This window comes from Prunus persica, chromosome G8 (assembly GCF_000346465.2).
Source record: "Prunus persica cultivar Lovell chromosome G8, Prunus_persica_NCBIv2, whole genome shotgun sequence".
Lineage (NCBI taxonomy): Eukaryota > Viridiplantae > Streptophyta > Magnoliopsida > Rosales > Rosaceae > Prunus > Prunus persica.
Genome location: NC_034016.1, coordinates 4376696 through 4391037, shown reverse-complemented (window position 1 = coordinate 4391037; position 14342 = coordinate 4376696). Strand labels below are relative to the sequence as shown.

Genomic DNA, 14342 nt, shown 5'->3' with positions numbered 1-14342 from the left:
AGCAGAGAGAGTGAGAGTGAGAGTGAGAGAGATAGAGAGAGAGAGAGAGAGAGAGAGAGAGAGAGAGGCAGAGAGAAGAGAGAACATAGAGGGGCTAAAATTACTAGAATGCACATGCCACCTCAGCACACTTAATGGTTTTGTGGACTAAAATGGACGAAAATGGTAAAGTGAGAAAATTTCAGCAATTTTTAGAGATTCAGGGGTAAAGTGAGGAAATTTGAGTTCCGGGTCATTAAGTGAGAGCGAGCTCAAGTTCCAAGGGGTGAAACAGTTAATAAGCCTAAAAATAAATAAAAATTGTCTTGTTAGAGTAGACCAACGGATTAAGATATAATCACACACATAGCACATGATTTTGACTGGGTCACCTATAATTAGGCTACATCCACTTTGGAGCTTTTGTATTTGTATTTCTCTGTGGAGTTTTACATATTGTTACATTGGAAGAGAAGCTTGAGAGCCCTTTGTAAAAGAAAGAAGCTTGAGAGCCTTTGTAAATGTGAAAAGAGAGAGTTTGCGAGAGTGGCCGCCGGTCCTTTCCCTTGGAGGTGATCACCTCTCTTCTGTAGTCCAAGTAGTGGTAGACAAGGTTGCTTGCCTGTTGGGGATTTTGCATGGTTCTCCTTGATTTGGGGTCTTGGGCATGAAGAAGGCATGGGAGAGATATAGCTCCATACTCCTTATTGGTGGGATGTGTGAGGTATGACAAGCATGGGTTATTCCTTATTGATTGGTGAGATTTCCTTTAAAAAGGTAGGTGAAGCCAACCTTCTGTCAACATGTCTAGCACTCAATTTGAAAAGAAACCAATTGCTTTTATTTTTTCCCTCAAAAATTATGAAATGAGAGGGGAGATTCTCACATACACGGGTACGTTGGGACTAGAATCCAACACCACTTAAAAGCACACTAAATTACTGGCTAATTAACACTCTATTGATAAAACCAAATTGCTTTAGAGTAAACAAAATTATCTCCCTCTCATTTTCGTGCACTTCTTTCACTAATTGATGGACCGCCATCAAGAGTAAGGGGGACAAATACGGTGCAATAAGTGTATATTGACCAATATAACTCTTATGCCGGTCTGGCTTTTGCGGCTTGATGGGATTCTGCTAGTACACTGAATTGTGTTTGATTTTTTGAGAATTGAGATGGAAAGTGACGAAAGGGTTTTGTTTGTCATGATGTGTAATTTTCAAACTCTTGAATGAAATTAAATGAGGTGACATTTTTGCATAAGAGAAGTCAAACATACAAATTGTTTTTGTTTTTTTTTTTAAACAGTTATTTACAGCTGTGTGGTTAATTTCATATATACAAAAACAGGACTAAGAAATTATTTGTTTCGTATTAGCCGTTAGATCAGTATAAAAACCAAGCAGCAGAGGATTTGGATCCATGTAGCAATTGGTTCAGGGAGAATTTCAGTAGCAGATAAGTTTTATTCATGCTTAAAGAATTAATAACAGCAAAGGACTCACTAGTGTAGTGGTTTGGAGTATTTACTCCCTCAGGCAAGGTCCTGGGTTCGAGTCCTAGCATTTGTGTAGTGTGTGTGAGTTTAGTATGCTATTGGCCCTCTCAATAAGAAAGGTTCTCAAAAAAAAGAATTAATAACCAACAGTCTTCTTATGGCCCCCACTATAATATACTAAAAGAGCCTTATTATGATCCAAAGAAACATACGTGTTTGGTATTCATATTTGAATTCAACTTTAAAATTTAAAAACAAAATTTGAGTTCAAAACTCAAAAATTTTATTTGGTATAGACTAATTTTTGAAAACCTAAAGTAAAAAACACTCAAATACTTGAAATGGAAAAAATCTATTTATTTAGAACTCCTTGATTTTAAGAAAAATTAATGTTTTCGAATTCCCTAATTAAATTGCATACCAAAACCAAAAGCCACCTAAATTTTCTGACTAATTTGTATGACTATAGCCTTATCAGATTTACCATGGCTTCAATGGGTACCTGTCGATACAATCACTCCATGGATTATCCCTCTCATTTCCGAAATCTAAAAGCGCCTTCCAAACGAGGCTACCAACCTTAAACCCAGTCCCAAAACCTAACATCCACACCCTATCTCCTTTCTTAACTCTCCCTTTAGCTTCAAGATACGCCAACTCATAAAACACAAGACTACTCGAAGTGTTCCCGAATCGGTGCAAACTCATCCGAGCCGGCTCAGTCAACTCTTCCCCCAATCTCAAAACCCGACCAACTTGCTCGATCACCGCTTTCCCGCCCGTGTGAATACAAAAATGATCAAAAGCCTTGGTGAAATCCGGGACGATTGGTTTCGACGCACCCCTCGTCATTGTAGAACGAATTACCGAGTAGACGTACATACCGAGTTGACTCAGTGGTAGAACTCGGGGACCCAGAATCTTGATGTGTTCACGTAAAAACATGCCTGCGACTGGAATCAAATCTTTAGTTAGGGAAAACCCAGTACATCCCTTGTCATCCTCCTCTTGAAATGCAGCTTTATAAGCTCGGTCATTCGCTCCGTGGTGAGTTCGAAGCGAGTGAACGAGTTCCATCTTGGCAACTCGGCGACAACTCGGATCGTTTGTGATCATTGCGGCCACACAACCGACGCGAAAAATACAATTTGTTACAAGCATGGGACGGCTATCACCATAGTACCAATTCAAGTTAATAGTCTCGATTATGACCACAAGAGCATAACCAATTTTGTTACTTTGCTTTAGTACGTTGGCAGCTAAATCGATTGACATTACTCCCGAACTACACCCCATGCCACTAAAATTGTAGGTTTTTACGTCGGATTTGAGCTTGAAATGATTGACAATGAGGGATGTGAGGGAGGGCATGGGAGAGAAGCTGCCACATGTTACAATTAGGCAATCGATACGACTTGGGTCGATGTTGGTTTTTGAGAGGACTGAGTTGATCGACGAGAACATGCCTTCTTGAGCTTCATCAAAGGCTGATTCGAGGTCGGCTTTCGGGTTGGATTGGAAGACGAATTTTGGTGCATATGTTTCGTCCCCTAGGCCTGATTTGAGGTAGATTTTACGCATGAATTCTTGGCTTTCCTCGCTGAAGCGATTCGTCCTCAGTACAAAGAGCTCAGAGGCTTTGTAGCTGCATTTTTGGTTAGGGTTTGGTTTGAAGCATGAGAAGTCCAGGAGGAAAACTGGGTTGGGACTAGAGGTGTAGGAGTAAAGGATGGAAAGGAAAAGGCACCAAATGCAAGACAAGAGAAAGGTGGGATGAGTGTAGATGATATGAAGGAGGGGATTAATTAAAGACTCAATTAGGACCCCATTCCGGATTGGACTGGATTGGACTGGATTAGACGTTCTTTCAACGAATAGGAAGGTTAGGGTTAGTAAAAGTGTTCCAAAAAAGGCTTGGAGGAATTTGAAATTTGACATGGATTTCATGTTTGGTTTTGCAGAGTTGGGTATGCTTTTGTTTTTGCAAACTCGGTGAGTGAAGATTGTGGTGAACAGGATGGAGAGATATATAAAGTAATGTGAAAGGTGATTGGCATATACAGCTAGCTTTTCATGTGTTGACCTATTCAGCGATTTGAACAGTTGTTTGTTTATGCCAATTGACAGAAGAAGAAGAAACAGTTGGGAACTACGGAATTTATTGTGTCGTTTTGGGATAATACGCGGACAAATACATTAGAATATGGGCATGGCTCCTTCCTTGCCAGTTGCAATTTGTAGTCTTGTATTGGTTGGGCAGTAAAAGATTTAAGTCTCTGAAACCAACCCGCTACCTTATGCCAGTTGCAATTTGTGGGTGGTGGACGCAGGCCTGTGGGATTTCAATTTTCACAGTGTACTTGTGATGATGTTTGGGAATTCTGGATTAACTTTTTCATAAAAGCAGTGTGAAAGAATATGATACTTGTGTTTCCAAGACTGCAGAGTAATTTTTTTTTTTTTTCTATTCCCTTTATCATTTACCCTTTTAGTATCTATCATTTAATGAAGTTGGAAAAAAATACTTATCAGTATCTCATTTTGATGAAGTGGTCACACCTTGAAGTTATGGCATCTTCAACCAATGCTGTCTGGGAACAACGCATGCAGTAGTTTAATTATTCTGGCCTTTGACATTTTCACTCTGATCCGGTCAGGAAATACGACCCTGCTCAAATAGTTCTCTAGGTCTCAGAAGAGCATAGAAGACATATCCTTTGTATGGTCTCCAGAGGAGGTCCTAGCTAAGGGCAGGGTAGGCAGCCGTCTACTCCATTTTTTGCCAAACTAAAAATTATCCAATACCTAATATAATTAAAAAATTTCTGTCTGCTTAAACCTAACTAGTCAAGGGCGGTCCTACCCTCAGAGTAGGGTAGGCAGCCGCCTACTCCATTTTTTGCCAAACCAAAAATTACCTAATATCCAATACAATTAAATTTCTTCTGCCTACTCAAATTTTTCCCTTTAACAAAAACAATAGCCCAACTCACTCAAACTTTCTCCTTCAACAAAAACAATAAAAAGCAATATAAGCATGTGAAAGATGTGAAAGTTATATGGAGATTTTTTTTCAACGTTGACTACATTGTGAATTTTGATAGTGTTTCTGCTAAGCCCGATAATGAGTTAAATTTAATTCGAAAAGCTAAACTCAAAGAGTTGTTGGGTTCTGGGGAATTTGAGACAGGTAGATGATTTAATCAAGGTTGTAGTTTGAAACGGGCTGGGGCCACTCGTTGGGGATCTCACTTTGCCTCTATTATAAGTTTGATGAATTTATTTAAAGAGACTAAAATACTTCTCCATGAAATCAGTGATTATGGACCTAACCAACAATTTCGTGGCGATGCAGAGAGTAACTATATTGCTATGATGTCTTTTGAGTTTGTTTTTCATTGCTTTTGATGGATAAAATTATGGGATTGACCAATTTTCTTTGTCAAGTGTTTCAGACAAAAATTCAAGATATTGTAAGTGCTTTAAACTTTGTTGAAAACACAAAATCACAGTTCCAAGATATGAGGGTATGGACAAGAGGAGTTGGCATTTTACTAACCAAACAGCTCAAATCAATGCAATCCAATCCAAACAGCTTGGTTTCGTTTTCATACATAAAATCAAAAAATTCATTCAAAATTGAACCAAGACAAATAGACTATTATTTAACAATTCTTACAATTTTTTTACATAAAATCGAAAAATTCGTTCAAAATTGAACCAAGACAAATAGACTATTATTTAACAATTCTTACAATTTTTTTAGTACAAGTGATTGGGAGAGGGGGTTTTACAAAAATATTCATTAGTTCTAGATTTTAAACCTGCCCACATAAGTGAAGGCAGGGCCAACCCTGAGATTTCTTAAGCCTAGGGCGACATCGAAAATAGACCAATTGTATATATAGCACAATGCTAAGATTCGAACCTAGGCTTGATGTGGATTAAAAAGGGCACCCGCCACTACTGCTAGAGGGAACTTAAGCTACAATTTGCCGCACTTACATATATAACCCCTTACAATACTCTGATCACATTAATAAAAATTAAAATTGGGCCCTCTCTTGAGCCGGGGCTGTCACGCCCCGAACCCGGGGGTTAGTGGAAATCCCGTGCCCGGCGAGTGAGAAAATAAAAACTAAAATAAAATAAAAAGGGTGAGGGATGAGCAACCACAGCTCAGTAGGGACATGAGACATTACCACAATAGATTGATATAACTAAATTAAGTGACATGCAATCACACAGCCAAATATCACATTAATAATAATGCATAAGTGAACTTCAATTCTACCCAACCCATTAATCTATATAATAGGGCAAGCAAATCTACATGTCCCATACCATGCATTTTACCACTGTGAACTAACACCCATTTTAATCATCCCATAATTCCCCTTTTGCTAGTCGTCTTGTCTAAACCATTGATTTCCTAGTCTACTGTGCACACGGGCTCGCCTGGACTTGGTCCCTACAATGGTCAGACTTAACTACACAAAAGACTATTTCCATTACCCTCTTTTCCATCATTATTTTCTCAATCCAACAACTCCAACCAATTACCATGACATGATATAATTATGCCAATATTATTCAAATAATTCACAATAAGTAAATATCTCATATCAAGAATATTATACAATATCACACATAATATAGAGCTCACGAAATTTAATTAGATCAATCTTTGTAAAAGGTCACCAAGAAACCCCTACCTCGATTCCAAAGCATTGCTCCAATTTAAGAAAATACAAGCTAAGCCCTATATCTCTTCCAAGAATTTCATCCTCTCTCTCTCTCTCTATTTTATTTTTCTCTTCATGCAAACTTACAAATGCTTAGCAACTTGGCTGAAATGAGAATGAAAAACAAAGGAATGGAACGATCTATATATAGTGTAGTGAAGACGGTAGCTACAGTACATGGTAATATCAACATTTATGTAAGAACTTAATCTCCAAGTAATATATCAATATGGCCCTGCACTCAAAGTTAACAATAGATAAGAAAAGAATTGTTAGGAAGACACGTTGGTGACTACAATCCTATTCTAATTTCTTCATGGTGAGTTGGCAAGGCTACTAGCATACCTTGTTGACACCTAACTACACATATATATATATATATAATAGTATAGGATATTTATGTAATACACACATATACAATATAATATGATATATAAATTAAATGGCAAAATATTAAGTCTATTAAACGATATACTTTTATAAATACGGGGTTTCACAGGGATTCAAGGCGGTTGCACCTTTTGCCCTGACTCAAGGTCAGACCTTAGTGGAGGTAGAAGAGCTCAACTAATTGAGCTATACCCTATTGGCCAATTCTTACATATATGAATTAGTTTGGTTTGATATGATTTTAGTTGTGGTTTTCACACAAAAATTGATTCAATTCGGAGGATTGTGCCCATCCAACCAATTATATATGTACTGAGTCATTGGGTTGGGCCAATTGATTTTGGATCCCCTTCCCTGTTAAAGCCGGTAGTCGATTTGCATTCAGGAAGACTTGACTGGTGTTGCAAGCCCAGAAGGGTCTGCTATAAGTTTGCTTTGGACTTTGTCACCTGCAGTACTCCAGACGAAAGAGATAATTATGTGGAGTGATGCGTAGAATTCCCAAAAACATGAAAGCCAGCACAAATTAGACTTTTGTTAAATAAAAAAAGGCACCATTATTTGATGTTTACTTAGAAGATAGGAACAAGAATGATGGAATCCAACCACAGATTAAAAGCAGAAATAATCCAGAATAATAAAGCAAACGTTGACTCTCAGGGCTTATCACATGCCATATGCTTAACAGAACATCATAAGTCTCTTTCTTGGTACGTAGTAAGCCATCCTGAGTCATCACAAGAGAGAATCCTACTGTAAAATATTCTTTCAATCATCGACCAATTTTTCTTTCAAAATTCGAATATTAAAATTTTCACTTTCCAAAGTGAGAGAAGTTTCAAGTTTTTTTCTTCTTTTTTTTTTGGGTAAAAAATGTTTCAAGTTGGTGAATTGAACTTGAAAAAAGTGTCAAGTTTATAGCACCATCTCCATTAATTAGTTTAAATATTTCATTCTCATACCCAATCATCATGATTGTGCGCGATATTCTAATCATAAAAACGTAGCATTTTTCATGACAATACAAGCAAAAATATTTTTCTCAATGCAAAAACTAGGTGTCTTTTTTTCAAATTCTTTTTTATCCTTGGAGGTCACATGAATATTTAATCTGAGCATTGAGAAGGCCCTAGAATTTTATGCAAGGGCTGTCTTTGTTTAAAGCCCGCAAAAATCGCAGGGTTGTTATTTATTTATTTATTTATTCTGTTGGGAGGATGCGTAGGGTTACGGAGGATGCGCAGCGCATGTTTTCTCCTTTTTCTTTTTCTTTTTTGTTTTTTTTTTATTTTTGTTTTTGTTTTTCTTTTAGAGTTATGGTCTAAAACGACGTTGTTTTGACTAGGACTTCGAAAAGAAAAAGAAAAAAAAAAAGGCTACGCGTAGCATAGCAAAACAAAGGAGCGCAAATTGGGTGAGTCTTTTCGTAGAACAAATGAAGTGCAGCAGCAACAGCCTCAATAGAGGGGCAACCTTACGCCTTAATAGGTCCACCACTGTGAGGTTCATGATTGAAAAGATATTAAAATAATATTTGACATTAAGCTTTTTAATATGTTATTTTTGACATATCTTTTCCAACCTTCAAATTCATGTAGGATTTGACTACTCGATTAGAGCAACTTTAACCTTCAATTTTTATCATGTTATGTCTATATGGCAATTTGATATATCAGTTAAAGATAATCTAAAACACTATAATCTACAAAAAGCAGTTAAAAAATAAAAAAATTCTACGAGAAGATTGATTCGAATTCAGATGAAGAAAAAAAAAAAAAAAAAAGGGTACGTGATGCAGGAGCATAGGGGGTGGATCAAGATAGATATTTACCATTTAATTAGTTATTTCATGATATATTGTTACCCCCTATGCTCCTGCATCAGTACGTAGCACAGTCCTCCTGACCAACATATATATCCGACAACAGGACACTATTTAATCATAGGATTGGGTAGCTAAATTTTTTCTTGTCTGACGGTAGCTGATTAAAGAACAAAAGAAACAGACGGTGCCTCAAGCAATTGGCCCATCTGGTTCAACATGGACCGCCAAGAAACGATAATGGATACGTACACAAACAAAAACAAATATTGTAACTTATTCAAGTCCCATGCAGAACAGAAGACAAGCTCCAACTTTCCCAGAACCAAACCAACGACATCTAGTGACTAATCAAAGCCCCCGAATCAAAGGAAAAAAAACAAGAACTAATAAACAAATGTCAATAATGTTATCATCTCGACGTTGCATATGACAAGAGAACAAGGATTTTTTTAGCTAATGGATATTATAAACTACACATGTGAGATAGTTTACTCTCTTTTAAAATGTCACTCCGATCTGAAATCTTTGAAATTTTCTAAGTTCAATGCTTTACAAATTTCAGGAAGCTCTTAGCGAGCTATCAAAACATAACCGAGAGCATGCATAAGGCAACCATATGTCATTGAAACATGGAGCTTTGTTGTGTGGTTTTTTTTTTTTTTTTTGGCATTCTGCTGCGTGCGCATGCTAGACTATCCCTATAATGAGTATTAAAAGAAGGGTAATTTGGACATTTCATACTAGTTCAACACTAAATTTGTAATTAAGCTACCACAACGTAAGTGATTTGCATCTCCTTTATTGAAGAGCACGTACATGTAAAAGGATAGTAAGAATCCACTTTAAATTAAAATGATGAATAAAAATATTTCCTTTTCAGTATTCAATTTTGAGACTATCAATTTCGGTGACACTATTCCTTTAAATTTCAAACAACGACTTGAAGGTAGTTTTGACTTTCTATGCATATAGAAAATAGAACCATCTTCTCTAATTTAAAGGTTCATACTCCAACGGTCAAATATGTCTTGGGATTCTGGTTTATGATGCACACATTATCCACCGAATTCAAAGTTAATGTTGCATTGACAACTGTTTCATCCATCCATGGGATCCTGTTTTAAAGGTGAACAGTATATATATACATCAAAGACAACTGTTCCCTATCCGATAAGTTATTTTTTTCTACAATATTCCCCCTTTTTTTTTTTGGTCAAATATTTCCCAAAATTTCACCAAGGTAGTTTTGGGGAAACTACACTAAAAAAAGTTTGTAGAAAATTTACTTTATCGAGAGTGATTATCTCTCGATCGTTACAGCTATTGTGTTAATTAAGAATATGGTAAAAGTTTCTACCCATATTTACCATACATTAAACGCATTTCTAACCATGTCAAGCCTTGGCTAATGTCTCCTGCAATCATCACTTCTAATCATGCTTAGGCATTGCAATCATCACTTCTAATCATGCTTAGGCATGGCCAAACAACTCCTGTCATCATGATTAGGCCATGGACCAGATACATTCTCCCCTTGATTAAAGGAAGTTGTTTCCTCTAAAGCCTTATATCTTGGCAACCGGTACACATTCTCCCTGTTTGGCAATAGTGTTTTTTTTTTTCCTATTACAGACTTTCAAAGTCCAGGCCCCATTGAAATACTCAAATATGGGAAGTTAAGTAGGAAAATTAATGCTGGAGACGGCCAAATGCCTCACACTTTTCCACCACAAAGATCTGGAGATTTCCAAACCTCGAGAGTTGATGCTGTAAGAAAATTGGCCTCTTCAAATCCCAATACTTCTTTGTTAATCTACAAATAAGCAAAGAAAAACTTCTAATAAAAGGAAAAAATAATCTCCTCTATGAAACTCAACACAACCCTTTCAATCCTTGTTTAATAATTTACCAATGTAGGAGACAGTTTCGCATTCGTCTTTAGTTTGGCTAACTCATCTAAGAGCCACGACAAGTTCAGTGATCACCTCAATTCCACCAGCCCAGCCACGAATACGAAAGAAGTTTTGACGAAGCCCTAGATCATGAATAAGAGCCACCACCACGTGAACTATGTACTTGCCCTCTCAATAGCGCTAGTGCAATGACAACGCCAACAAAACGAGTTCTAATAGAGAAGAGGTTTTCATGTTACCCCAAATTGAATGGTGTAGATTAGCTTTTTTTTTTTTTTTTTTCTCAATCCAATGGTCACCAAAGGACTGTACGTAGAATACCAAAATTAGGACAAAGGTACTAACTGCTCCTATCCAGACACCCTGCTTAAACACTATCCTAACTTTCCCAACTTTGCCTTAACTTTGACATTAGAGAGGGCTTGACTGGTACCACACTGGTGCCTTTGGATGACCAATATTTTGTCCTTCTGTTCAGACCACTTCCAGCAGAGAGAGGAGGAGAGCCGCTGCCGCCTCTACCCAACCCAGTGAAAGCTCTGACTTTGACAGTCCAAAACCGCTATCAAACATTTGTTTTATTGAACCACACTATATCAAACATTAAAGTTAGAGAAAAGTCCATATCCATAGTTTAAATGTATTCACATGTAGAAATAAAAGACACAAGAGAGACTAGCGAAGGTAGCTGACACATATGTGTTATTGGCTATGTGTGCAACTCTCAAGGGCATACTTAGCAAATCTTCTGTGAGCCGCAAATTTCTCAAATTTTAATAGTAAGACTTACTGTAATAAGCAGTTTAGTGATCAAATAGTTGATTTGTTGTAAATTGTGTATAAGAAATGTTTTCCTCACTACTTTTTGTTTTATACTAAGTGATAACTTAAATACTTTAAATTAATCTGCTCTATAGGAAGGCGATGAGTTGAGGTGCAAGGGGGCGAACTAACTGCCCTTACCAATTGGCCTAACTCACATCTGTCATTTCCCTCACTTGTATTGCGTGACAACACAAGAAGAAGTAACCTTTAATCATGTTGACTCGTGTTAATAATATAAATCTGTAATATATTAAGAAACATAATTGACAACACAATTAATATTTTTTTGTTAATTTGTCTCTAATTAAGAATAAATTTCTTCTATATCTCCAATGTTCAATATCTATATGGTTGGACCAGTGGTTAAAATACTCCAAAATTTTAATTGACTATATCTCTAATCTAAAGTTTTCTTTTTTATGTTTATTTAACAACTACAGTCCAAAATTTTAATTGACAGGTACTACATCTCTTGTTTGGGTTCATAAATAAAGAAATTGAGAAATTCTACATGGAAAAAAAAAAAAAAAAACGTTGGAAATTAGAGGTCATGAATTCCAACTTCTTAATAGCTACTAAATTTCAAGAGAGACTTAAGAAAAACCACCATCTCACCGCCACCCCCACTCCCACCACCATCCCCGCCGACCTCCATATTGCCATGACCATCCCTCCTCATTTTCACAGTGGTCGTTGCCACACTCACTTCCGCGGCCGCCGCCCCACCCCCATCACAACTCATCATTTTAAATTCTATAATTTTCAAATTCCTCAAACAGTAACAAAACGACATGCTACCTAACTGCAGCGTATTGAAGAGACATCGGTACACTTGCAAATTGCCACCAACAAATTCTAGTCAGAAGTTTTCTGATCTTTGAATTTGGGCCACTCATTACTAAGCCATTGAACAAGATCTCTCCATTTTTGGCACATGAAAGGTGTTTGTACTTTTTTGTCGGGCTCCACAAAGTCTTTCGCCGACATCAATAACATTTCATATCTCACCAATCAAGCTACCTCCCTTTTAGTAGATCGTCAGTAGGTCTGTCGTCTTCCTAAATGAAGTCCTCCTAAAATCAATAGCATTAATATTTCGTCGGAATACATGGCTCCCAGCCTTTTTCGAGGCTTTCACCCTGAGAACTGAACTAGACCCCGTTCCCTCCATGTCCATTGGTATAAAATGCGAGGTCAAATTTTCTGCAAATGGGTCCCCAATATTAATTTCCTTCCTCTTTCTAGTTTGTCCAGTACTGATTTGTTGTTTCTTCTGCTATGGATTATGACATATGGTGATTAGTGGGGCCCATCCGATCATGCATTTTCCAAAATTAAAATGTACAATCACGATCTCTTGGACCACAAAAGTCAAAAAGATTGTGGTTACCTACCGTTGAATATTAATTCAATGGTTTCAAAAGGTTTCTTAAAAGGAGTGCAAGAGTGAGTGAACCGTTGAATTTACATCCAACGGTGAGTGACCACAAATCTCTTGAACCCCTGTAATCCAAAAGATCAGGACTGTTAAAATATATAAATGTTGCCTGCCTTCGCTGTTGTCTGCTCAGTTTCCTTCTGACGGCTGAAATTATCCTGAATCCCTAAAATATGTGAGAAATACTTGCATGAAATTTTGGGATAACATTATTTTATTATTTATGGCTAATAATGCTATGATATATATGATAATTTTTCTAAGTGACATAGCGTTATTAGTCGAAGATAACAAAATAGTATTATTTCCGTTGCAACTAGGTTTTTCTGTATGTTGACGCCTCTATATTGTAGATCTTTTGTTGGGTCTCAGACAGCTTAAAAGCAAATAAATAGTACATGATAAAGACATATATCTAGTAGCCATCAACCTATACCGACTGAAAATTATTGTATGTACTGTGCTAGCAAGCTGACTAAATATTACGGATTTACTCAAATTACAGCAAGTACACCATAGTTCATATATACCCTAATCAAGTCGAGTCAGAAAATTTTCAAGAGGAATAGTATACGATTCATGGCTCAACAGTTGGGGTCTATTTGGTTTTCTTTTGTTCCTCGTAGTTGTAACTTGTTAGGGTTTTGCTACAAAATTTTCTGGTGCCTCTGAATGGGGATTGCTTGCCTCTGCTACGATTGTTGCCGTCACCCACTATTTTTTTATGGCTCCATCATCTATTGTTTAGGTCATGCTTCACATGCAAGTGGACAATATTAAAGGAAACATGATAATGATAACCATAAGAGGCTATTAATTTGAGCTTATAATGATATCAGATTATCCTTGTATATATTATAGCTGGTACCTGTTCTGTTTTGCTGAGTTTCTTCCACAAACTACTCCAATTTCTAAATTTAATTTGGTGGGTTTGTCCAAAATGTAATAATTAACCTCCTAATTATTTAGCTAATCCATATAAAACCCTAAACAATTTGGCTATTCTTGCCATCTGAAATTCCCTAAATTTTTAAGACATGAATAATCTCCAGCAATCGCCCAACTTTATTAAGTAATTTAAATATAGCAATTATAGTGTGATTCAATTACCTGCTCATGCAACTATCCAAAATCCACATGTTCGTTCACTTTAGCTGTTGGGTCAGAAAAAAAATATAAATGTTGATCCAACTGCAGATGCAACTATCCAAAATCCAAATGCTTTTGGCCTATAGGAAGTAGTAATACTAACCACTGTTCTTAAAAATTGAAGTATGTAGGCCAACGGGGTCTATCAGTAGAGGTGTGTGAGAAATTTCCTCTTCTAAATTTATTGAGGGTAATAGGGTTTAATTGTAAAATATTCTCTAAATTATATCCCAAATTGCACTTTCGTTAATTATCTCCAAAAATTGTTACTCTCTCCAATTAGGTCTTGTGTTACACTACTCGTCTTTGCAATTGGAGGAGTGCTGTTGCGATTTTTGGAGATCATGGTGAAGTCACATCATTTTCTCCCAAACAAAGCACTTTATATCTTCTTTACCAAATGGGATGAGAAAGCTAAATATATTCACTAAATTTTATTCACCAAATTATTTTTATTTATTCAAATTTGAGTCCACTTTAAACATTATTTATTATTAACAACTAAAATGTCGACGCATAAAGTGATCAGTTGTTGTTGAATAAATTTGGTAAGTCTCACTCAAACATGTTTCTCGTT

At 36.6% G+C, this 14342-nt stretch overlaps 1 protein-coding gene across 1 annotated transcript; it reads right to left on the bottom strand.

The window, feature by feature from the left end:
* LOC18767026 (3-ketoacyl-CoA synthase 1) lies at window positions 1961-3061 on the bottom strand. Its single transcript, XM_020570911.1, has one exon. The coding sequence runs from the start codon at window positions 3059-3061 to the stop codon at window positions 1961-1963; it is 1101 nt and encodes a 366-aa protein (XP_020426500.1).

Bases quoted from the DNA above. Each gene is read 5' to 3' on its own strand.
- LOC18767026 (XM_020570911.1), bottom strand. From the start codon at position 3,061: ATGCGTAAAATCTACCTCAAATCAGGCCTAGGGGACGAAACATATGCA.